Source organism: Setaria viridis, chromosome 7, assembly GCF_005286985.2.
Source record: "Setaria viridis chromosome 7, Setaria_viridis_v4.0, whole genome shotgun sequence".
In the NCBI taxonomy this organism is placed as follows: domain Eukaryota; kingdom Viridiplantae; phylum Streptophyta; class Magnoliopsida; order Poales; family Poaceae; genus Setaria; species Setaria viridis.
In genome coordinates this window covers 24,056,687-24,081,439 of record NC_048269.2, presented here as the reverse complement: position 1 = coordinate 24,081,439, position 24,753 = coordinate 24,056,687, and the positions used below count along the sequence as shown (strand labels likewise).

The 24,753-nt window shown below is 47.2% G+C and overlaps 4 protein-coding genes, 1 non-coding gene and 1 pseudogene across 6 annotated transcripts; 3 read left to right on the top strand and 3 right to left on the bottom strand.

Moving 5' to 3' along the window:
- The first annotated feature begins 880 nt into the window (after positions 1–880).
- LOC140223486 (uncharacterized) lies at positions 881–3,574 on the top strand (annotated as a pseudogene).
- A 3,283-nt stretch (positions 3,575–6,857) lies between these two features.
- LOC117865709 (uncharacterized) lies at positions 6,858–9,439 on the bottom strand. The gene is made up of 2 exons (XM_034749943.2): positions 9,135–9,439; positions 6,858–7,507 (listed from the first exon to the last, which is right to left on the bottom strand). The coding sequence occupies exons 1-2, from the start codon at positions 9,353–9,355 to the stop codon at positions 7,180–7,182; spliced, it is 549 nt and encodes a 182-aa protein (XP_034605834.1). The 5' UTR covers positions 9,356–9,439; the 3' UTR covers positions 6,858–7,179.
- A 2,298-nt stretch (positions 9,440–11,737) lies between these two features.
- Positions 11,738–13,636, bottom strand: LOC117865179 (uncharacterized). The gene has a single exon (XM_034749318.2). It carries the CDS (start codon positions 13,634–13,636, stop codon positions 11,939–11,941), a length of 1,698 nt encoding a protein of 565 aa, XP_034605209.1. The 3' UTR covers positions 11,738–11,938.
- Positions 13,637–14,000: 364 nt separating this feature from the next.
- TRNAR-CCG (transfer RNA arginine (anticodon CCG)) lies at positions 14,001–14,073 on the bottom strand. The gene has a single exon. It is a non-coding gene; the product is annotated as a tRNA-Arg (tRNA).
- A 2,460-nt stretch (positions 14,074–16,533) lies between these two features.
- On the top strand, positions 16,534–20,767 carry LOC117863984 (low-specificity L-threonine aldolase 1). Of its 2 annotated transcripts, XM_034747940.2 has the most exons (10): positions 16,534–16,800; positions 17,485–17,993; positions 18,078–18,189; positions 18,769–18,819; positions 18,937–19,008; positions 19,123–19,255; positions 19,464–19,522; positions 19,596–19,693; positions 20,417–20,483; positions 20,563–20,767. In XM_034747940.2, exons 2-10 carry the CDS (start codon positions 17,551–17,553, stop codon positions 20,644–20,646), a joined length of 1,119 nt encoding a protein of 372 aa, XP_034603831.1. In that variant the 5' UTR covers positions 16,534–16,800; positions 17,485–17,550; the 3' UTR covers positions 20,647–20,767. The 2 variants fall into 2 exon arrangements, with proteins under 2 accessions (XP_034603831.1, XP_034603832.1); XM_034747941.2 differs by lacking the exon at positions 16,534–16,800 and having other exon boundaries at positions 16,870–17,993.
- Positions 20,768–20,921: 154 nt separating this feature from the next.
- On the top strand, positions 20,922–24,459 carry LOC117863985 (probable low-specificity L-threonine aldolase 2). The gene is made up of 9 exons (XM_034747943.2): positions 20,922–22,171; positions 22,384–22,495; positions 22,716–22,766; positions 22,867–22,938; positions 23,045–23,177; positions 23,363–23,421; positions 23,506–23,603; positions 23,881–23,947; positions 24,049–24,459. Exons 1-9 carry the CDS (start codon positions 21,735–21,737, stop codon positions 24,130–24,132), a joined length of 1,113 nt encoding a protein of 370 aa, XP_034603834.1. The 5' UTR covers positions 20,922–21,734; the 3' UTR covers positions 24,133–24,459.
- The last annotated feature ends 294 nt before the right edge of the window (positions 24,460–24,753 follow it).

Below are 24,753 nucleotides of genomic sequence, written 5' to 3'. Positions count from 1 at the left end.
TGGAGCCAAGCCGAGTTGTAGCACCGCATGGTCAGGATTGGCTCGCGCTAGTTCCTCATCCCTGTGCTAGCTGAGCCGAACCAAGCCGAGGCTAGAAAAACGTGACGCACACCCCCACCAAAGCCATAAACCCAGGTCCCGCACCGCATCACCCCCAACTAACTCTCATCGTCTTCCTCGGGTAGTTCGCCCTCCTTGTTCCATTTGCTGCTGCTAGGATAGCTTGAAGATCGGAATGCTGCCGAAGGATCGGAGAGCGCGAACGGATTGAGGTAAGTTATCCCAACCCAAGAGTCAATCTATCGGCCAGACTACATTGCGATTTAAACCTAGATGGGATAGGTTCCGGTCAATGGTGACGAAATGGTAAAATTGCATTGAGATTGCATTCCTGCGTGAATTTTTCCTAAAAATAGATCTTGTCTGTGAGTTTCCTCCAAATTGTTGAATGGTTTTTCAATTACCAAGAGCATTCCAGGATGCGATTACTGAAGAAAATATTGACCTAGCTGTACAGTCTGCTTTTAGATTTAATTATTAGAACACAAGAAGCACCTACTAACCCTAATTACACACCTTTTTATAGTTGGAATTGGACTAGACCATGTAGTCAGGAAGTGATTATTTGTCCATTAGCAACTTATTCGAGGTTTTTTCATTGATCATTTTATTATATGTCAAGAATGTTTCTGAACAAATATCTATGTGTAGTTACTGACACGCTTGCATTATTTCTTCAGAGTACATTGTATGGTATAGCCTGTAGCTTTTTTCTCTTCTGGGAAAACAATCTTGATTCCTAAAGCATTTTTATTCTTTGTAATGTGGGACGTACGGTGCATTAATGGTTGATGCTTTGTATTCCTAGCTTGTAGGCTGGATGGACAATATGAATTACTTACCAATGAGGTTTCAGTTGGGGGGAGAGTTTGTGCATCATGGAGAGACCATTGACTTCATGGGTGGAGATGAAGCCTGGTCATATATTGAAAGGAAAAAGGTTTCAGTATGTGAGATTGTTGCCAATTTGAAAAGATACATGATTATCACCGATAAAGATTTGGCTTTTTTGCACTGGTTATTTCCTGGAAAAGAGCTTGTCAATAGTTTAAGACCTCTCTACGATGACAAAGAGTGCTCCTACATGTTGGAGTGCACAACAGGTGGTGCTATTGCAAATGTGTATGCAGAGGTTGTCCATGAAAACTCAGAAGAGGAGGATGATAGTGATTTAGAGTATCAAGTAGAAGAGAAGGAAGAGTCTGGTTCAGAAGGAGATGACCATGTCATTTCTACTCCAATAGCTATTTCCAGCCCTTCAAAAGATTTGGAAAGGTACATATCCTTCAAAGATTGGGAGGGTGATGATTTAGAAAATTTAGAAGAAGATGAGGAGGTCAAGCAATATAGAAGACATGTCAAGATGGTCAAGAAAGGGATCAAAGGGAGGGAGGATATCTATGAAGCTTTAGTGCAAGCTAGACATCAAGTACCACAGCTATATGTTGATGAAGATTTGGATGTTGGCAATGATACACCATATTTTGATTCAAGTGAAGAAGCCTCTTATGATGATGAGGAGGGTCCTGAGATCAGTGGGTGTAGAAGGAAGAGTAGGTTCCCTAGGTTTGATGATGCTACTCCATTACCTATTTTTCAGTTGCCATGACTTTTAGGGGAAGGGAAGAGTTCAAACAAGGTATGGTTAATTATGGGCTTACAATGAAGAGACATATTGTCTTTCCTAAAGATGAGAAGAGGAGGATCAGAGCCAAGTGTTCATGGTATGGTTACCCCTGGATGATTTATGGTTCATATAGTTCAAAGTGTGATTGGTTCCAAGTCCAAACATATACTCCTCATCACAAATGTCCTCAAAAGAGAGATAACAAGCTTGTAACTGCTAGGAGAATTGCTGACAAGTATGAATCACTAATAAAGGCTAACCCCTCTTGGAAGCTACAAGACTTGAAGGAAAAAGTCTTACTTGACATGGGCGCAGATGTTACTTTGTCATGAAGAGAATTTATGATGCTGCCAAAGAAGAATATCCCAAGCTATTTGATTACCAATTGGAGATCCTAAGAAGTAATCCAGGTAGCACTGTGGCTATTTCCTTGGACCCTAAAATCGTCATAAAGCATGTGTTCTAGAGGATTTATGTCTATTTTAAGGCATGCAAAAAGGATTTCTTAGCTGGATGCAGACAAGTGCTAGGATTTTATGGGTGCTTCTTCAAAGGGGCTTGTAATGGAGAGCTACTTTGTGCACTGGGTAGGGATGCCAACAATCAAATGTATCATATTGCATGGGCTGTGGTGGAGAAGGAAACTTCTGGATCTTGGTATTGGTTCATAGGTCTACTACAAAAGGATTTGAACATTGATGCAAATGGAGAAGGGTGGGTGGTGATATCTGATCAACAAAAGGGTGTTTTAAATGCAATTGGGGAGCTGTTGCCACATGCTGAGCATAGGATGTGCACAAGACATATTTATGCAAATTGGAGGAAGAAGTATAGAGATCAGAAGTTTTAGAAGCCATTTTGGAGTTGTGCCAAGGCTTCCAATAAGGAAATGTTCAACTACTGTAAGGCTCTCCTAGCTCAAAAAACACCTAAAGGTGCTAAGCCATGATGAACATAGAACCAATCCATTAGAGTAGAGCCTGGTTTAGAATTGGTAGCAATTTGTCATAGTGTGGACAACAACATGTGTGAGAATTTCAATAATTGGATTATAGCTATTAGGGCTTTTCCAATAATCACAATGCTTGAAGGCTTAAGGTGCAAGACCTATGTAAGGATACATGAAAACAGATTTAAGTCAGAAAAATGGTTGGGAAGGATCTGCCCTAATATAGTGAAAAAATAAATAAATATATTGACTACTCTGGTAAGTGGTTGTCAATTTGAAATGTAAAGAATGAGTTTGAGGTAAAGCATGGACAGAAAAAGTACAAGGTAAATGTAGAACAGAGGACATGCTCCTGCAGGTTATGGCAGCTTGCTAGTATCTCGTGTTGCCATGCAATTTCTGCACTTCATCTTATGTCCAAGAATCCAGAAGACTACATTGCAAATTGTTATACCATTGATACATATAACAACATATATGAGCATTGCATGTTGCCAATGGAGGGTATGTCAAGTTGGCCGATATCAGATCATCCAAAACCACACCCTCCAGGATATGTGAGGATGCTAGGAAGGTCACAAAAGAAGAGAAGAAGGAATCCATTTGAACCTAAGAAAGGAACCAAGTTATCAAAGGTTGGCATTAAAATGAAATGTAGGCTTTGCAAAAGTGAAAAGCATAATGCAAGGAAATGTCAAAAAAACCAGATAAAGAAAAAAAGAAGAATTTCATGAAGAAAAGAATGCAGGCTGAAATTGCATCTCAAGCAGTTGAAAGTTCAAATTCAGCGGTGTGCATTACCGACAAAGAATACTTTTGTTCTTTTTTTTCATTGCCTTGTTTCTCTACTTATTTTGTTTTCATTGCCTTGTTTCTCTACTTATTTTGATGGGTTCTCTATGTCAGGTTACAAAGAGAAGAAAGAATGCGACAAATAAATGGGTGGCTTCAAGTGAAAATCGTCTGACAGCAACTACGATATTCCTGGTATGGTGACAGTAAAGTTTTCATTGCAAATTACTAAAAGTGGAGAAAATACTTAATCTTGATCATTCTTGTCTTTCTGTCCTTAGACTAAAGTACATTCACAGGAAGGCATCAACTAAAAGAGATAGGATTTTGGGTCTTATGAAAGCTACAACAATTTTGTGTTATTAGTCCTCAAGAACTCTGAATTGTTCCACGTTCTTCTATGCAAAAGTATTCAGACCAAGCAATAATATGCAAAAAATGCTACCTGAGATGTTGTTCAGAGCATGTTCCTGCTTGAATCATTTGTTTATTTTTTTGGCAATAATAAGCAGCTACTTGATGTAATGGATTGCTAGGTGCCACTTCTATTTCTGCAATTTGAAAAGCTTCGTCGTCTATCATTTTTTTTCTTCCTGTGAGCATATATTGTCATGTGAAGTTGCTCACATTTACCAAGAACGTGAGTGCAGTCTGCATTATCCAAATTTCTTTTGTGCTTTTTCGAACTTCTAAACAGCCATCTACATATTCGGTTGTGTTAGCGTTTCTATAAAAATCAACTTAATTGAAGTGGACTCCTTTTACTCTTAACGGCTGTCATGACTCCCTTTGATGGCGGGACGTGGTAGCGGGTAGGGCGGCTCCGCTCGAGTATTTTGGGAGCACATGGGTCCTGTTTGTTTCCGCTTATAAGCGGCTTATCGGTGGAAATAAGTGAGAATCCCGCCAAACGCTTTGCTTATTTCCACCGATTCTCGCTTATGTGGTAAGCCGCTTCAGAAATTTGAACTACGAGAAGCGAAAAGTGAGAAGCGAGAAAATCTTCGCTTAGATTATAATCCAAGCGTGGCTAGGAGAAGCGTATACAAACAGGGCCATGGGCGTGGTATGCGTGCAGCACGTCGGCTTGGCTCGGCTCGACTCGGCTCGGCTCTACATATAGCGTGGATCGTGGACGTTCCACGTCAGATTAGATTATGTGGTAGTCAAAACGAGTTGACCCTCGGCCATGTAGGCAAAATTGGGTGGGAATTCCGGTTAGGTCCAAATTGAGACGGTATTAATAGGATGAGGGAGTAAATTAAGTTAATATTTTATTTGGGGGCAGGTGGACAAAGTGAATAGCCCCTTTATTCTTTCTATCTTCGGCGTGCAAACCGTGTGAGAGAGGAGAGTGAGCCCCGAATTTTGGCCCATTGCACCATTTCTCTCATTCAGAGGCCCACGAGAGGCGAGAGCCCAAATCCCACCGCCGCCCCGGCGGGTCGCCGCCGCCTCGCACAAGTCTGCAAAAAAATCCGCACAGCTCCATCCATTTTACATTTTCACGACTTGCTCCGGCAGCCCGTCGCCGATCCGCGACAGGCAAAGTCGATCGAGTCGCCGGAACGAACAACACCCGCGGTCTTGGCACAATCGCATGTCAGCTACCATTGGCGCAGGCGCGTTGTCCACCCGGGAGCATCTGCGCGTGCACTGCCGCCGTTCGGTCTCGCGGGACGCTGCGCACCACGCGTTTCGACGTGAGATGCAGTGGTGCCGTTGCCGTGTGTATTTCCTGGTCATCAAGCACACGTTGCAAAGGATTCATCCATGGACATCATCAGAAACAGTGCCACGCTTTGAAGCTCCGAAAGCATTCAGAGGAATGCTAGAGGAGCAGCAGCAGGGAGAGATCGAGGTGGTCGGCTGTGAGCGCGATATATCTATGTCAATCAAACCCATCTAACATAGCAACGCTTGAAAACAAAAACACAAGGCCAAACCAAAACCGAGATACATATCTCATTAAGGTCTGTTTGGCCGGAGATAGACCCGCCGGTAAGCAGAATGACTAAATGAATGGAGACGCATCAGGCAACAGCTGGTTTCATATGCTCCAATTACAGCCACAAAATGTACCTCTTTCGATCGATGATATAGCACTTTTGAAAACTGCAGAATAAAACTCCCTGTTAGGAGTTTAGTTGCTAAAAGGTGTAAGCTAGCTAAGATCAGTCTCAATGCACAGTTTTCACTGTACTATTACCAAGCACCTCGATGAAGAAGCGCAAGGAGAATGAGTCGCTGGACATCATATATGCTAGAGACGTCGCTACAAGACCGGCGGAGGCTGGGAAAGATGATGCTTCTCCAATCTCCACCATGAGGAGGAATCTCCACGATGAAGAGAGGAATTGGGGTGAACTGCTGCTCAGATAGGATAGGTAGGTTATGGCAGCAAAAATAGTAAATTAGGTTCGCAACGTTGTTCTCTTGTATCTTGGACATTATGATTGATTTAAGATGATGTTTCCTTTCCTCACCCTTATGTTAGCATATTGTGATAAATTAGCTTCCCATCAAGAAAAATTGCTTATTTGACACCCGAAGATAATTCAATTCCCTCCCTGGCCTTAAAATGTTTCCCTCCCTAACGTGACAACGAGTTCTTACATTCATCCCTTATTTGACATTTCTGTCACTTTTGTTAGTTGAGTCGAATGAAAGACCTCCAAATCATCTCCAAATTATGAAATGTTTTCTAGTGATAAAACAAACGAAGATGAACCCATTTCAACACACATGTATCTTAACAGTTTTAAAATTAAAAGCTCACCCAATTAAGCTACTTTTGGAACTTATCTAAATTTTATGGCACCAAAATACGTTTTCATAAATTCTAGGAAAATAACTAATATTCCTCATCATACACAGTAATACATCCCATGTAAGGAGTACTAGTTATTTTTCCATAAATTTTTTGAAAGTATTCTAATGCCATAAAAAATCAGATAAGTTTCAAAAGTAACCTAACTTCATGATTTTTAATTTTAAAACTATAAGAAAATTGGGTTCATCACCATTTGTTCTATGACCGGAAAAAGTCTCATGAATTTGAAGATGATTTGGTAGTCATTTCACCTAACTTAACTCACGAAAGTGACAAAAATGTCAATAAGGAATTAAAGTTAGAACTAGGTGTCATATAAGGGATGAAAAATTCAACGGTATAAAAGAAATTAAGTTATCTTCCAGCATCAAATAAGAAATTCTCTCTTCCTCGTTAACCAGCGAGGGGCACTTTGATCAATCAGGAGCTCAGAGCCCGGTAGTAAGCACAGTACACTTTTATCAGTATTCCTCCTTGTTCGTAAACATGTTTTTTCAGTTCCATGACCTGCTGAGGAAGTATCAGGTTGCATCAGGACAGGAACACGATAGTAGCACAACAGTGCGACAACATAGAACTTCCATTTGTAAGATGTATTATGGAACGACATACCCATGGGGTTGCCAAGGATTTCATTATATAGTCTAGACAAATGTGTACAAGTCCATGTAGGTTCGTTGCAATACCAAAAGTACAATGCATACATTAGGGCCTGCACATCAATGCGCATAACCTTACACAAACACCATTACCCTGCATCTAGAGAAATATTATGCCAACGAAAAGAGGCCCTGCTTCAGAGACCTCAACACCAAAGTCACAGAAGAGGTGACCTACTACAAACACAATACACTATCGCCCTTCTGATACAGCTTCCAAGAAGGGACAGAAGCTCCAGCATCATCATCATTTCATCCATCAAACGCAGGACTCATTCGCCTGCTCAAATCGTTCTGCCTGGACTGCAGCCACCTCCTCAGACACTAGCGCCTCTAACAGCAAGGCCTTCACCTCCCAGGAATCAAAAGGGAAACCTCTCCTCGTGTAGGCATTGAGGAGAGCAGCACTTCCTTGCTTCACGAGCTTCACAAAGGCACTGCCACCGATGTCGTCGGTTCTCATGGTAGCTTCCAGCAGGGTGAGGCGTGGTCCGTATCTCTCAACGGACCTGGAGCCAAAGACCTTTGACACAGCTGCTTCCTGAGGAACGATGTTTGGCCACGGCTCAGCTCCACTGCTCCAGAACCTGCAGAGCACTTGCACAATATGAGTTTTCTTTGTTGCTGCGTCGGACAAAAGTTGGCTCGGAACCTCAATCAAGCCACTCCTTTCTTAAAATGCATGTGAACAAAATGTTGATAATGTACTATTGATTTTATCCCTCTTCCTTAAAAATGTTTCCATCATAAAATAGGAGTGCACTGTGGAAGCTCCTGATCTTGACATGGCAAATCACAAATCTATGTATCGCTTGACAGTTAAGAGGCAAGAACATCAACAGCCACCTTAACAAATACTAGGATTGTTTGGCAGCCACTCACAGCTAGATTTTATTGGGAAAAAATCTTCAAAATGAAGTTCTGTTCCATAAAGAAAGAGGAGGATCAACAGCTAATATTGTTTGATTTTAAAAGCTCCGCGTCTATTGTTAGCCACTACGACCTCAATTGTTTAGCAATTAGCAGGTTGGCAGTAGCCATAAGGCCATAACTGTGATTAATTTCTTCAAAATTCTCAAGAAATTGGTTTTTTACCAAGCTGTACCTGCAAGAAGTTTTTAGGCATTGTACTGACTTTTCAGTGAGAAAACTAAAGAAGGCATTAATTGTGATCCACGGAATTGAATCACGCAGAGGCTATGATAGCAGTGCATCTATTGCAGAGAAGGCCCCACAAGGCCACAACACTGCCACAACACTTCTCTTCATAACAAGACACCCCGCAACAGGACAGCTTCAACAACCAAAGCTTGAGATTAACGAAATGTTCATAGATTCGTGTAGTTAATGAAACCAATGTGAATGGTCCTGATGTCATGAGACTAAGCCAGGAGCTGTTTATGATGGTTGTGCATTCACAATAGCCAACTCAGAAGAAGCAAAAAGGTGCCACTTACAGATACACCCATATGGAGTGACATGATTACCACAGGAATACGTCATTACAACAATATTATTCGGTTGGATCAGGTGCTCTCTACCTGACCGGACAACACCTTAAATTCTTGTTCAAAAGTCAAAACGTACTCCATATAGCAAGTGCTGTACAGCTTATCAGGCCCAATTCCATGGAATAGTACACTCAAGAATTTAGCTTGGAATGGAGTGTACGACAAGGGATTTAAAGAAAGGACATTTGAGGTAGTGGGCACGCAAAGAAGTGCCCATCAATCCTTTTGATTGGAATTTTTAGGCTGAAACGACAACTATTTTTTAGATCTACCCATCCCCAGAAGTGGTCACTTTGCATGCAGTAAACCTTAAAAAGGTTATTTTTGGGTCGCATCTTCATCCTGGCATCACCCAACCAAAAAGGCTACCATTTTTCTTGCCTTCACATCCCCAAAATTTCAGTTGGGTAAAGCTAGAAGCCTTCAGTTCTACACTTTTTAAGGCTTACTATCTTGAAACCATCCACTTTCTTGACCGGCATTGCAAAGATTTACACGTAGGACCATCCCAAGATTCAGTCTCTTATCTATTTCCATTTTTAGAGCAGATTCAATGTCTAACTGAACAGTGAACACTGACATAGTGACCATCGAAAGTTGGTGAAATAACCTACTAAAAATCGAATCCTCTTAACACCCGCATAAGAAAGGCACTACATTTGATTCAAGAATGGGGTTGAGAGTAGTATGCTGAGTTGCTTACTGGGGTGTGCATCTCCCAACTGCTCGGGTGTAGAGGTACCCCGGCCACGCGTGCGCGTCGCCGCGGCTCCCGTCGGTGTGCAGCCGCATCCTCCTCCTGCTCTCCACCTCCGCCGCCGCCGCACCAACCCTACCGTACATCCCATTTGCTGCACAGAAGGATGAACAGAGGAAGATGAAGCAGGCAAGAGCAAGGGGACGGAGCGGCACTGGAGAACCCATCTCTCTCTCTCCCCCTCCCCCTCTCCCTCTCTCTCTGCCTCTGCTTATCCTACAGGCGACAGACTTTATGGAGCCCAGTTCGAAATGCGGGACACTGTTCTTTGAGATCGGCTCCTTTCAAGGAGCGTGCGCCGGGCCCACAACAAGATGCGCCGGGCCCATACCTGTCGTTTCTAGTCAAGTAGTCATGCCACGGGTGTGAGATTTTCTTCTGCTCCCTTCAACTTTCCACATATTTTGTCCAGCGTCAGAACGCAGGTGTCAGTCTCTGAGAGACGGCAGGTCGTCAGCGCTAGGTAGAAAATAAATACAGGTATTTAGAAGTGTGTTTTTAAGTAAAGCTGAGGTCTTCTTTATCGATAAATGTATTTTTTTAAAACATATCGATAAATGTGTAGGTGTATCGCTCTACCTCAAAAGACCTGCCGTTGATATAAATTAGGGAGCACGAGAGTGGTACTAGCGTTTTTCTCTTCTTTATTAGAGCTGAAGAGATTGTTTATTAAAAAAAAAAGTAAAATACACATGTGGTACTGACTTGTTATTGGGTGCCATCAAGGTCCCTATATTTCCAGATCCACAAACTTGTCTCAAGATGCCATGCATTTAGATCCCTAAACTCTCAAAACACATTTTACGTTCCTCAACTTGTATTAGGATGACATCCGAGTCCTTAAACTCTCAAAGTGCATTTTAAAATCCCCAATCAAGCGCCAAGCAAAACATGCATGATCACTAGCATAAGGTGGTTGTGAAGGCAATGAGTGAAGAAGGAAGTATTGCCATCAGCGATAGGTGACAAGTTTTAAGATTTGAAAATGTATTTTGAGAGTCTAGGGACTCGGATTAAACCTGGGACAAGTTGGGGGACCTAAATTTGCACTTTGAGAGTTTAAGGACCCAGATGACACCTTAAAACAAGGTTGGAAAACCGTCACTGTATTTTACTTAAAAAAAGTTGTAGAGATTGGAATGGAAGATGGGAAACATAAATACCTTGCTCATTGGATATGGTATGAGATATGAAAATTTCCAACAACATCGTCTAATTCAACTTAATTTTTTCGCTTGGTAAATTTGAATAATATTCAAGTTTGTGGTACGTAAGACAACTTTGACAACCATACGATTGACCTGTACTCCCTCCATCCTAAATTACTATTCATTTTAGTTTTTCTAGATATATAGTTTTTACTACGTATCTAGGGTCTGTTTGTTTGCACTTAATTATTTTAGGGACTAAAACTTGCTTATTTTCATGGACTAAAGTTTAGTCTCCATGTTTGGTTGTAGGAACTAAAGAGCAATAAATGACTTGAACAATAACCTTAGTACCCCTAATCAGTACTGCCCCTGCTCTTTTCCCTCCTCCAGCTGCTGCTCCTTCCTCCTGAGCATCGTCGCATCCTTCTCCGTGTTCCTTTCTTCTTCCGCCCATCCCCTAGCCCACTCCTGTGTCGCACCCTGCCTCCTGTGCCCCGTGCCTCGGCCCACCGCGTCGCTTGGCCCCGTCGCCACCGTGCCCTGCCTCGCTGCTCTTGGCTCGCCATCCGTCACCCGACCACACGCTCCACTGCCGCACCACCGCGCCACTGATGGCCCACCTACGCCGCGTCCTGCCCGTCCTCCTGCGCTCGCCGCCACACCGCGCGCCCCTGCGCCGCTTGAAGTAGATGTTGATGCCCTCCGGGAAGCACCGCTTTGAGCACCAGGTGGTCCCCGGGCGCGAGGTACGGGTCGAAGGAGTCGAGCACGCGGGTGACGCCGTAGCTCGTGATGACGGAGCCCAGGGCGAAGGCGGCCGTGTAGAACTCCCACAACGGGCGCAACATCTTGGGCCGCATGTAGGGGTCGCAGGAGAGGTAGAGGTTGCGGATGAGGACGGACTCAGGCAGGTCGTCATCGGCGAGGCGGAGGGGCACCTCAGCGCCAAGTGGAGGAAGGGGGCTGGCGGCGGAGGAGGAGTGGCCCGGACCGGTGGCGGCGCAGGCAGGGATGGCGCAGGGGGCGGCGGCGCGTGGGGATGGCGTGCGGATGGGTGCGGGGGGGGGGGGGAGGGGGGGAGGGGGAAGGCAAACAGACAAGCATTCAGTGAGGGCAGGAGGTGTCCAGGGTACCTTTTAGCCCCATAAGCAACCCTTTGGTGGCTTATAGACTAAGTTTAGGGTTAAAGTTTAGTCCAAATAAACAAGGGTGTTTCGAGGTTTAGGGGCTAAAATGGACTAAAGTTTAGTTTAGCAGGGGCAAAACAAACACCCCCTGGACATACACGAAAAGTAATTTGGGACGAAGGAGGGAGTAACTGGTTTTGACATATGATTGCAAAATGTAATGGTAAAAGGTCAATACTAGTGCAGGCGACATTAGAGAAACAAAAAAAAGTAACAATAGGAAATGAATTCATATGCATAGCTATGTAATTGACAGACTAGCTAAAAGTTATGTACATCCACACTGCAAAAAGAAAATGTTTTTTTCTCCAATTCCAGTTCTAGCTAAAAAAAACTCTCTAAAAGTTTGATATAAAGAACCCTAACATAACCTAGAAAATATCACCAGTCGTTCAAATAGATATCACCCCGCCTACTTCCATGGGAAAAGCCTGAACGACTTCCGGTTGACGCCAGTCTCATCTTTGACCGGCATCTCCGGGTCGACCTCTACCAAGTCCCAGCCGTCGTCCATGCTGCCACCTCCGCTGCAGTCCGGTTCTTCCTCTCGCTGCTCCTTGAGATGCTCATCATGCTCTTCTGAACTATCGCAATGCTGCTTCTCCAGAGCATCTTCCTCTTCATCCTCTAATGAGGTCGTGTTGGAATGCACTTCTGAACTGTCGCAGTGCTCCTGCAGAGTATAATCTTCCTCTTCATCCTCTGATGAGCTCGTGTCGGTATGCTCTTCTGCCCTGGCCTCATCAGCCCCTTCTTCCACAACTCCACTGATGCCCTCGCCGGAACCAGCATTCTCCTCCCTATCTTCGTCGTCGCCGGAGGCATCCAACAACTCCAAGAGGCTTTCCTCTTCGGCCAGCAGGAGGTCCGCCATGGCGCAAACCCACAAGAAGCTTAGCGCGGCCATGAAGAAGTCGAGCACGAGGTAGATGATAAGGACCTTGACGCTGGACGCCGCGAACACCGTCACTGCACCACACCGCCACTCGTCGACGGCACCACCCACGCCTTCTGCCGGTCCCTCGGCTCCCTCCCCGTCGTCGTCCGGCGTCAGCTGGACTTCCCTGCCAAGGTTGAGCACTTCCAAGTTGCAGACGGCCAAGAGCGCGAGCGCTAGAGGCTGCGGGCCGAACGTGACGTGGAGGAGGTAAGCGTCGGCGCAGAACGCGATGAAGATCAGAACCCGCATGAACTGCCAAGACCCGCGCACTTCGAGCTCCGCATGTAGCTTTGCCTCCTCCGGCGTAGCTGTGTCGGCCGCGTCGTCGGGACTGTCGCCGGTAGTGTCGGCTTCGTCGGAATCGTCATCGTCCGGGGGGTCAATCCAGTCAGCTACCAGCACCGCCAAGCCACACGTTGTCGCCAAGCACGCGCCGTAGAACTGCATTCCGGTGATGATGTTGATGGATCTTTTGATCAACTGGATGCTGAACAGGAGGTAGAACGGGATCCCGATGAGGCACACGACGTCCCTGAACACGAAGCCGGCGTCCTCGTCCTCCTCCTCTGCCTCCGCCTCGTCGCCTTTCTTGCACGACGAAGTCGGCGACCTGATCCCGTGAATCACGCTTCTCAAGTATCCCAGCACCGAAGGGGCTTTGGTCTTGGCTTGCTCGCACGCCGCGTCGAGCAGCGCGGTCGCGGCTAGACGGACCAGGCACCCGACGAGGCGGAGCACGAACAACGCCGCGCCGGCGGCGTCCTTGTGCTCTCTCCACTTGGCCTCCACCCTCCTCCTCGCGCCGTCCGCCCATCCGGCGACGGCGGCGCGGGCGCGGCGCGCGCACTCCTCGGCTCCGGCGCAGACGGGCGCGGTCGCGGGGTGGGCGCGCAGGAGCCGGAGGTCGGCGCGCGCGAGCAGCGCCTTCCGCCGCACGTAGGCGCCCAGCGGGCCCAGGACGGCGTCGACGCGATCTGGCCACACCCCGCGGGCGAACGTGGCCAGGTAGAAGGCGAACGTGGAGTAGTACCCCAGGAGCCCGGGCACGCTCACGGAGATGCAGACGACGGCAGAGACGCCGGCGAGGGCAGAAGCAGTGACGACGGCCACGGCGGCCGTGGCGCTGCTGCCTTGGGTTGCCGGGACGGCGTCAACGGCGACGGCGGCCATGGTGATGGAGCGGCGGTTCGTCGCGTGCGAGAATAATCGAGATCGCTAGTGCGGGGAAGACGAGGCGAGGTGGGCGTGCATCGGTATATGACGGCGGCCCTAGGTTTCCGGCGAGTCAGCGTACAACTCTGCACCAAGAAAGAAGTGGATCGGGGAGAGACGTGAACGGGCTCATCGGGTGCTGGCAAATAGGCGTATCGGGGGCTGATTCCGTTGCAGGAGCCTTGCAGGCAAAGTGTTGGATCCGTTGCGTGATCCTTTCCTTAGTGCAATAGTGCGTAGCGGTTCGGTTCTGATCATGATGATCTCGAAGCAAAACAAATACGAAACGAAAAAAATCGGCATGACGAGCAGCAAAAAAAAACGATCACGGTGGGACTCGAACCCACAATCTCCCGCTCCGGAGGCGAGCGCCTTATCCATTAGGCCACGCGACCATTTTGTCCTTACTTACAAGGATAAACGTATTATTGTTAAACATATATTACTTGCCTGGGCTTTTGGACTTGCTTTTACTTTTGCAAAAGCCAAAAGCCAACCAAAAAACTAAAAAGGTACCTGTGCTTTTGCTCTAGTACAAAACCAAAAGCACCTCCCCCTGCTTTCAAGTGCTTTTGGGGTAAAAAAAAGTATCCACCTGCCAATGGTCATGAAGTACCATTTTGTTTACTCCCAGATCTATTTCTCTCCCGCGAAACAGTCCGCTCCTCCCTCACACAGGCACCGTTAGTCTCCTCCAACCGCCCCCAGCGGTCCGTTGCCTGCCGCCCCCGACCACCAGCCGGTCGGCCGCCGCCCCCAGTCGTCGGCCCGCTGCCCCCGTCGTCGGCCCGCCGCCCGTAGACGCCCGCTGCCCGCAGCCGGCCGTCCACTGCCCCCAGTCGCTGGCCCGTTGCCCCCGGTCGCTGGCCCGCCACCCTCGGACGCCCACCGCTCGCAGCCGGGCACTCGCCGCTCATCACCGGACGCTGCCTGTCGCACCCCGCCCGCCACCGGGCGTGGGCTCCACTTTGGGCGAGAGCTCCGCCGCCGTCGGGCGCGGGCGTGGGCCCTGTCATGGGGTGGACTGTGCAGCGGGAGGAGGAAGAAGGGACCCGCTCGTCAGCGAGAGAGGGAGAGAGTTGAGTGGGGTGGACTGTGGATGACATGTAGGGTCCATTCGACAGTTTATTCGAAAGCCACAGCTGCTCTAACCAAACGGTCTTCTGCTTTTTCCACAGCTGATTTCTCACAACTGCTTTTCCACCGCCCACAGCTCACAACAACTTTTCCAAAAACCACAGCCCAACCAAACATACCCTAATCCACGCGACCATGTATATGGGTTGGAACTCAATCCATGTGTTCCAAGAGGATTGCAGTACTCCAACACCAACGAGAAAGACATTTCCCTCATGTCTTCCTCAACCTCACCTAGTGTACGACTAATCTCACCATCATCGCTAGTATTCCCTCCATCCATTGTTTTGATTTTTCTAGATACACGTTTTTTTATGCACCTAGATATATACTTATATCTAGGTACATAGAAAAATAATATATTTAGAAACTAAAATAAATAGTAATTTGCTATGGAGGGAGTACATGCAAAATGTGCTGAAACAAGAAGAGCACGCCGGCAATTGGTTCATCCATAATATAAGACCACGCAAGCGATGCAATGAGCGAGCTGATTGTACTGCTGGCGCTACCTGCACACACTTATCCGGCGGCAACACCGCGGCTAGCGTTTCCTGCCAAACTGCCAACCCAACGCATGTCTGCATACGGCGGCACGCAGGACCAATCCTGCCGAGTGCTGAGTAAAAAGCGCATGCATGCCGCCTGCCCGCCGTGTGCTATCCTCACCTGGACCCAGGCAAAGGCGGCTGGACTCGGTGACTCACACAGGTCCACCCTATCCGCCAGCCGTGCAGCTACTCAGCAACCAACGAGCACAGGCGCAGCACGAATCGATCGTGAGTTCGTGACCGAGTGCAGAGCCTGCCTCATGCCTGCATCCGCTCCGTGGGCCAGGTTCATGGTTTGCTTGTGCTCGCGCATCACTGTGAACGATTGGCATACGGTACGGCATGTTTTGTTTTTCTTCCACGCTTCCAAACAAATCGTCTGGTGGATTTGGAACTTGGCGAGTGACAAGAGGGCGTCAAAACCAAATTGCCTTGCCCTGATTTTTCTTTTTCTTTTTTTTGGGGGGGGGGGGGGGGGGGGGGGGGGGCGGCGAGGGGGCGCGATGGACGATGGCCAGCAGCCCCTGTGCGACGAACGGGACGAGGCCTTGTCCCCGCTTGAAGGAGGGAGTTGGATCTGTGTGGCGGTGCCATGAATCGGAAGAACGTTCCTCCACGTTTGGAATCTTTGATGCGAACTGAATCGTCCGCGCGGAAGGCGTATTGGATTCTAGCGAACCCTGGTCGCCGGAGATTCCTGGCTTATCACACAGTGGCGACTTCATCGAACAGATCAGCCGCCGTGGCTGCTGCTCTCGAGCCCCTCGCCTTCTCTTCTTCCCCCCTAGCTAGATTTCCACACATCTGGAGGAAACAGACATACCGTTCGCGTCACGTGGCGAAATTCATCCTGCGATCGAGGCGTAGCTGATTTACTGATGATGATGATGATGGAGATGGGCAAAGGCGAAAGAGTAAGGTAAAAAGGGTTAAAGGTAAGAACTCACACTCGACCTCGACCGTTCACTGATGTGGCACCGCACGAGCCGTGCTGAGCCGGCTGACAGGAGCAAAAGCCAAACGCAACAACACATCGGCTCGATAGGCGCCGACGTGGCGTCCCAGGGGCGCGCCTGACAACGGGTGGTCAGGAAACGGGTGCGCTGGCTGGTTACTAGGCGGCCAGGGCAGAGGCAGATGGCTCCGGCCTCCGGCGGCAGCTCCAGGGCACCCAGATTGCGCCCGCGCCCAGTTCCCCTCTTCCAAGGCGCGCGCGCCCTGCGCCTCTCGTCCTCTATAAAGGACAGCCGCTCCGCATCGCGAAGGCCAAGGCCACCACCGCGCCCCGCGCTCTCCGGCAGTCTTCGGTCTGATCGCCGACCGCGCGTTCCGTCACCGACTCACCGCCCGTCCCGGCCGGGCTCCCGGCAGGTCGAGGTGCTCCGTCCCATCGCCGGATCCCCGGGGCGCGACGCGACCCCTCTCGTGATCCCGGTGCGCGGCCCCGCAACCCCTTCTCGTTTTTTACTCTCTCGTCTCTTATCGTCCGTGAATCGTGAGCCCCGCCTTTCTCGTGACCCGCCGGGGTGATTTCCTCTTGCCGAGACGAGCCGAGCGCCGGGAGCGATCGGTGGCAGAGCCGTCTCCCGTGCGCGCGGCGTTCTTGGAGCCGTGCGCACACGCGTGGGTGCGTGCCTGCGTTTATCTCTGCCCGTCCCGTCCGTTTCGACGGGCTCCCGGCGAAATGCGTGACACAGGCCGCACGACGCCCGCTCTGTGGCGCGCTAGCTGGGCGGATAGAGTTGTGTGCATCCTTCCTCGTCACCAGCACGCGTACGCCGTGACCGTGTGGGGGCCGACGCCGCCGGCTCGTCCCCGTCGTTTGTTTGGTTCCGGACGCTTCCTTGTTCTGGCCTTCTGGGGCGCCAGGAGCGCTGAACCACTGAACGACGGCACGACGCTGTCCTGTTGCTTTCGCTCCTTTTCGCCGCTGCCGTGGAGGAGTTGATGAGTAGCCCGGCTCTCGGTGTCCTGTTTAGTTGTAGCAGGGCTTATTAGTGGCCTCGAAACAGGCCTCTAACTTCAGACCTCAGATTCCTGGAGCAGTTTGTATATCATCCATCATAGAGACCCCAAACTAGTTGAGCATCCGATTTAGGAGCTTTGGCATTTTGGCAGGTCTATTGCACCCTGAAAGCCTCCGTTGCTCCCCTGCAGCGGTGAGCGAGCTGTAGCCGCTGCAGGATGGTGACCAAGGTGGTGGACCTGCGGTCGGACACGGTCACCAAGCCCACGGAGGCCATGCGCGCAGCCATGGCCGCGGCCGACGTCGACGACGACGTCCTGGGCGCCGACCCGACCGCGCAGCGATTCGAGGCGGAGATGGCCAAGCTCATGGGCAAGGAGGCCGCGCTCTTCGTGCCCTCGGGCACCATGGCCAACCTCGTCTCCGTCCTCGTGCACTGCGACGTCCGGGGCAGCGAGGTCATCCTCGGCGACAACTCGCACATCCACATCTACGAGAATGGGGGCATCTCCACCATCGGCGGCGTGCACCCCAGGACCGTCAAGAACAACCCCGACGGCACCATGGACATCGACAAGATCGTCGCTGCCATTAGGAACCGGGCCGGGGCGCTGTTGTACCCGACGACCAGGTTGATCTGCTTGGAGAACACACATGCAAAGTGAGTCGCGCGAATTGGCGGTTGCTAGTCAAAAATCCATCCTTTTCGTTTACCTGATTGTTACGTTTCTTACTGTTTTTGCAGTTGTGGTGGGAAATGTTTGTCTGCAGAATACACTGATAAGGTTGGAGAAGTTGCCAAGAGTCATGGCCTGAAGCTCCATATTGACGGAGCACGCATTTTTAACGCCTCTGTGGTAAATAGCATGGGCAGTCCGATTCTGAATTTCTGATATCATCTTCCACAGAGTTGTGCTAAACCAAGCATTGCTCTGTCTCCACACGACCACACACATGTAACTAGAGGACTGACATATGAAAAATAAACTATGCACCTAAGTACGAAACATTCTTCCATTTTTCACCTAGGTCCCGTTTGGATCCCTTCATTCGAAGGAGTAGGCTAATTTATCTTGGAACGTGGCATTCCACAACCTTCCAAAGTTTAGATATAAGCCTATCTTAAATTCATAGGGTGTGAGATGGAAATCGATTCTATAGATTATGATTATTAGAATGGAATTCAATTCTTATAGCACGCTCTTGAACTCGCTTCCCTGTAGTAGAAGTGCAGCACATAAGTATCTCTCCCATATCACCAACAATAATATATTAATATATTCCACATACAATTATATTATCTTAATTAATTTGTATCTATATTATGATTATTAGAATGGAATTCAATTCCAATGATCCAAACGGGACCTTAGAAATTTTAATGGTATGTGTCCATGCCACCCTAACATATTAATCGGTTGTGTTCATTGTGCCAGGCACTTGGAGTTCCTGTAGATAGACTCGTGAAAGCTGCTGATTCAGTTTCGGTATGTTTCAATTTACGGAGTACTACTGTGCTCAATTATACAACTTAGGTGTGAGTGCAGTGGATTAAAGATAAATATATGATGGTGTTTATATTTCTTTGTGAACCTTAACTGCAGGTATGCCTATCAAAAGGTTTAGGCGCCCCCGTTGGATCAGTTATCGTTGGTTCGCAGGCCTTCATTGACAAGGTCTGATCAATTGTGTTTCTAAGTTTAAACTGCAGAGATGCATTTCTATTTGAAAAAGAACGGAGAACTGCTTAGCTCAAGTAACAATGATGGAAATCTGAACAATACCTTCAGGCAAAAATTCTTAGGAAGACCCTAGGTGGTGGAATGAGGCAGATTGGTGTTGTTTGTGCTGCTGCTTATGTTGCCGTTCGTGACACTGTGGGAAAGCTTGCGGATGACCACAGAAAGGCTAAAGCTTTAGCAGGTTTCTTTTTTTTCTTTCTGGAATCAAACTTCACTTTATTTCGGTAATCACACCTCACAATGCCTGGAAAAACTCTTTTTCTCCCCCCAAGAGCAAAAAACTATAACATGTTTGTTTTTTAAAAGAAATCAAGTCCTTGTAAACTTGAAACCTTACAAATTTTTTTCAATATGATCCTGAACTTTGTACGTGTTGTCCATTTCCTCAGAGGGACTGAAGAAAATTAAACAGTTTAAAGTGGATTCAGCTTCGGTCGAGACCAATATGGTTAGTCTACTAATATGTTTGATCCTTCTATTTTCCTCTATGCAAGGATCTTAACATATCTATTTTTCTAAAGGTATTCTTTGATATCATGGATCCACGCATATCACCTGATAGATTATGTCAAGTCTTGGAACAACGTAATGTGCTTGCAATGCCAGCGAGTTCAAAAAGGTGAAAGAAAATCCATTCTCTTACTGACTAGTTTTGGATTTAGCATGCTCAGTCTCCTAGTCCTAACATCGTTTTCAGAGCTCTTCTACAATACACAATACTAGCCTATACTGATGTTCGAATAGGACCAGTACAGAAACATCCGACGGTCAAGATTAATTGCATACCGTTTGAATTGGACTAGTACAGAAACATCCGATGGTCAAGATTAATTGCATATCATTGAAAACTTATGGTATGAGTAGTATACATGAGTAGTATAAGTAATATAATGGGTATTATACATGAGTAGTATAAGTAATACAACGGTAATGGCAAAAAAAACACAACTGGCATCACTATAATATTTTTTAAAGTCTAAAAGACCATTCTTGAAATATCACATTTTACAATATAATAATTACTAAATTATTCGTAATAATAAATAGTTAAATAATAAATAGTTAGATCTTTTATATATATATATATATATATATATATATATATATATGCGTATATACCACTAAGTAATAGTATTGTGTACCGTAAAACAGCTCACCTTTGCTACTTATCTTCAATTTTATTAACAAGCCATACTGCTAAGTACAATAATTGCTATTCCTACTCTGACTGAAACACTGGATTCAAGTAGCAAAACAAACCTTTTCTCTGAACACTTAACATAGCATCTAGAATTTTGCACAGATCCGAATTTAACTGTCCGTATTGAACTCTGTATTGCAGTATGAGGTTCGTCCTCCATTACCAAATTTCAGATAGTGATGTTAAGTACGCGTTGACATGTGTCGAGGTATGCAAAAGCTTGGAATACATTCATCTTTCATTGCTAGCGTTTAATTTCTGTGACAATACGGTTTTTATGTTTTCAGAAAGCTGTTGAAGAGCTACTGAAGGGCAGTACCAAATTCGAGCATTTGACAAATGGCTTTACCAAACACTCGTATGGGCACTAGATCACGTCCTCTCTACGGACTTGAAGCATCTGCTGGCTGTCCTGCTTATTTGTGATCAACGCTAGCTATTGTAGTCAGTTAGTCACTAGCCAAACCTTTCCTGAATAATCGTTGCCCTTCAGCTCGGATGTGTTAATTCGTGTTGCGGTTTACCTTGCTATAATTGCTCGATCTGCTTTCGCTTCCCGGTAAGATGGATGCAAAGAGGAAATACAGCGAAAAGTAAACGTAAACCAAAGAATTACAGGTGCAGAATTAATATAGGACAAAAGGAATACAGTGAGCTCTGAGCTCTCATAGAAGAATGATGCTGGACTTGCCATCGCGACGATATCTGTGATAGTGTGATTCTGTGAAATGCTAGAAATGGGCTTAATGGGCCGATCGCTCCTCCGTCGTCACGCTCCGGCACGGCGGTACCTCCCTCCCCTTTCAGGCCTCCACAGCGTTCTTGGAGCCATGCGTGCGATTCTCTCTACCGTCTTGTCCGTTTTGACGGACTCGTAGCGGAACAGGATGGAGCTTGCTCTGCACCCTCTCTCGTGGCTACTACCTTTTTCACCGCAGTCTGCACACACAGCGCACCCGCACGCATACGACGTGCGCCCGTGGAGGACGACGGCGTCGGCTCGTCTCTGTCGCCGCTCGCACGTTTGGTTCTCGCCGCCTATCTGTTCGGGGGCGGCGGCCCGGCGGCCTGGTCCTGGACGCACCTTGAAGGCTTGAAAGGTGGGGTGGCGTTGCCTCGTTGCTTTCGCTCTGTTTGGTCTCTGCTCGGTGCCGTGTTCTATTGGAGCGGGGCTTTATCGGTGACAAGAAACAGGCCTGCGGCAGCAAGTGCGCTAAGCATCTATACATCACCCATCATAAGAAGTATCTGCATGCAACCCCCCCACACAATGGTGCTTCCCAAAGTGCGATAGATTTGGCAATTTTTTAGGATAAAGCAACCGTATCTGAAAGACACGATACACCCACCCACCCCAAGTGCAGCATCCAATTCTTGAGCTTCCGCGACGATATTTCATCGCGAGACTCTGCCGTTGTTGCTCCCCTGCAGTGGAGTTTGCAGTAGGAGCAGCACCAAGATGGCGAGCAAGGTGGTGGACCTCCGGTCGGACACGGTCACCAAGCCCTCCGATGCCATGCGGGCCGCCATGGCCGCGGCCGTCGTCGACGACGACGTCGTGGGCGTGGACCCGACCGCGCAGCAGTTCCAGGAGGAGATGGCCGCGCTCATGGGCAAGGAGGCCGCGCTGTTCGTGCCCTCGGGCACCATGGGCAACCTCATCTCCGTCCTCGTGCACTGCGACGTCAGGGGCAGCGAGGTCATCCTCGGCGACGACTCCCATATCCACGTCTACGAGAACGGGGGCATCTCCACCATCGGCGGCGTGCACCCCAAGACCGTCAGGAACAACCCCGATGGCACCATGGATATTGACAAGATCGTCGCGGCCATCAGGCATCCGGATCTGCATTACCCGACGACCAGGCTCATCTGCTTGGAGAACACACATGGGAAGTGAGTTGAACAAACACCTGTTGCCGATCTTGCTCCCGTTCGGGCGTTTCTCCCCAATCTCACACCCCCGAGATTTTCTCTTCCTCCCTCTTTAACCTCCACTCGAACCCGAAGTGAAGAGGGAGGTAGGAAAAAAAACATGAGAGAAACACCCGACTAGAATATTGCTTATCCCTACCTTAATTCGTATATTTTTCTAATTGTTCCTGCAGTTGTGGTGGAAAATGTTTATCTGTAGAATACATTGATAAGGTCGGTGAAATTGCCAAGAATCATGACCTCAAGCTTCATATTGATGGAGCTCGAATTTTTAACGCCTCTGTGGTGAGTAGAATGGTACATGTGCTGCAATTTTGCAATCTGCTTCTGATACTATCTGCAACAGCGTCAGTAAGATGCATCTCTCATTGTTCTAATCTAGCCTTTTTCACTTGGACCATACATCCTGATCCATGCGAAGTATACTTGCAGCCTTATCACAAAGAAGTTTTAGACATATGCGTATGCATTCTAGCCTCTTAATCCACTGTGTTGAATGTGCCAGGCACTGGGAGTCCCTGTAGACAGACTTGTGAAAGCTGCCGATTCTGTTTCGGTATGTTTCAGTTGGCTGAGCAATGTGTTCAGTTATACAATTTACATACAGATAAATATATGATGGTGATTATTTCTCTCTGAAACTTAAAAAACTGCAGGTATGCCTATCTAAAGGGTTAGGTGCCCCCGTTGGATCAGTTATTGTTGGATCAAAGGCCTTCATTGACAAGGTCTGATCAATTGTGCCTATAAGTTTAATCTGCAGTGATGTATGTTTTATAAAAAGAAAACAACTGCAGAGATCAAGTAACAATGGAAATATGAAAATACCTACAGGCCAGAATTCTTAGGAAGACCCTAGGTGGTGGAATGAGGCAGGTTGGAGTTCTCTGTGCTGCTGCTCAAGTAGCCGTTCGTGACACTTTGGGAAAGCTTGAGGATGACCACAGAAAGGCTAAAGCTTTGGCAGGTTTCATATTTTCTTTCTGGAATCTAACTTCACTTCATTTCTCACAACTCACTTGCTTTCTCCCAAAAAAGTACAAACTATAACGCACTTGTGTTGAGAAGGAATCAAGTTCTTGTCAACTTGAAAGCCTGATCTTTTTTTTGAATTTTAATTCTGATATTTGTATGTCTTGCTCATTTGCTTAGAGGGACTGAAGAAAATTAAACATATTACAGTGGATCCAGCTTCTGTCGAGACCAATATGGTTTGTTTTCTAGATCACTTTATTTGATCCTCTTATTTTCCACTACGTAAGGGTCTTACATGTAACACATGTATGCTTTATAAGGTGTTCTTTGATATCACCAATCCACGAATATCACCTGACAATCTATGCCAAGTCTTGGAACAGCACAATGTTCTTGCAATGCCAGCAAGTTCAAAAAGGTGAAGTTCCATTCTCTTATATTACAGAGTAATTTTTTATTTAGCTTGTTCAGTCTTCTAGTCCTAACATGTTTTGGCTATCTTTGCTACCTTATATTCATTTTTTTACTAATATAAGCTAGACTGCTTAGTAAAAGAACTGTGGTGTCCTCAGCCTGACTGAAACTATATGTTCCTTTGCAAAATCGACATTTTCTCTAATAAACACTTAAAATATCATCAACAATCATGCGTAGACACAATATTAATTGTCCATATTGAACTCTGTATCATGCAGTATCAGGTTCGTCCTCCATTACCAAATTTCAGACAACGATGTTCAATATGCACTGACAAGTGTCGAGGTACGCAGAGGCTCGGAACCACTATCAAATTTCACCGTTAGCATTTAATTTTCGTGTGTGCCAGTGTGAACGTCAATGATACGTTTATCATGTTTTTTCAGAAAGCTATTGAAGAGCTACTGAAGGGTGGAACAAACTTGGATCAACTGACAAATGGTACTACGAGAAGTTCATATGGGCACTAGATCACCTCCTTTGGACAAACCCCCCCCCCCCCCCCCCCCCCCCCCCCCCTAATGTACAAGCTCGGTGCCTCGCTATATTTTTCAAAACCAGCAGGAGCACTACGTGATTGTTTAAGAAGGGAAGCGTGCGAAGGTTTACAATAGATCCTGTCCCAAGTTATGAATAACTGTTGCTGTTTGTGATCAGCGCTAGCTATTGTAACCACACCATCGCTGAATAATCTGATGGTGCCCTGCTTGTTGGTGATCAACGAACGCTGGCTGTTGTAAGTTGTAACCACACCTTGCATTGGCTGAATAACCGATGGTGCCCCCTGCTTGTTTGTTCGGATGTGTTCATCCTTTGCGATGTAGAGTAGTTCGCCTTCCCCATATTGCTTGACGGGCGTCTCGGGGTGAAGCTGAAACAAGTCTTTTTCTTAAAATAAATGGAAGTTGAGCGGATATGAGAAGGAAACGACAAGAACACGAGCCTTGAGCTTCTTACGAGGAATCTGTGAATTGTTAGAAACGAGCTTAATTAATAAGTAGGCCGACCGACCTATGACCACATACAAACCTGCTGTCCGCATGATGAACCACCACCGATGATGTGTTTTGCTTCTGCCTGGAGGTTCAGCG

What these genes read in the sequence shown, in the direction of transcription:
- LOC117865709 (XM_034749943.2), bottom strand. Translation starts at nt 9,355, where the DNA reads ATGGGTTCTCCAGTGCCGCTCCGTCCCCTTGCTCTTGCCTGCTTCATC. An exon ending in GTTGGGAGATGCACACCCCA is followed by an intron (nt 7,508 to 9,134) that starts GTAAGCAACTCA and finishes AGTGCTCTGCAG; the next exon opens with GTTCTGGAGCAGTGGAGCTG.
- LOC117865179 (XM_034749318.2), bottom strand. Translation starts at nt 13,636, where the DNA reads ATGGCCGCCGTCGCCGTTGACGCCGTCCCGGCAACCCAAGGCAGCAGC.
- LOC117863984 (XM_034747940.2), top strand. Translation starts at nt 17,551, where the DNA reads ATGGTGACCAAGGTGGTGGACCTGCGGTCGGACACGGTCACCAAGCCC. An exon ending in CGCAGGCCTTCATTGACAAG is followed by an intron (nt 19,009 to 19,122) that starts GTCTGATCAATT and finishes CAATACCTTCAG; the next exon opens with GCAAAAATTCTTAGGAAGAC. An exon ending in ACGCGTTGACATGTGTCGAG is followed by an intron (nt 20,484 to 20,562) that starts GTATGCAAAAGC and finishes TTATGTTTTCAG; the next exon opens with AAAGCTGTTGAAGAGCTACT.
- LOC117863985 (XM_034747943.2), top strand. Translation starts at nt 21,735, where the DNA reads ATGGCGAGCAAGGTGGTGGACCTCCGGTCGGACACGGTCACCAAGCCC. An exon ending in GAATTTTTAACGCCTCTGTG is followed by an intron (nt 22,496 to 22,715) that starts GTGAGTAGAATG and finishes TGAATGTGCCAG; the next exon opens with GCACTGGGAGTCCCTGTAGA. An exon ending in ATGCCAGCAAGTTCAAAAAG is followed by an intron (nt 23,604 to 23,880) that starts GTGAAGTTCCAT and finishes TGTATCATGCAG; the next exon opens with TATCAGGTTCGTCCTCCATT.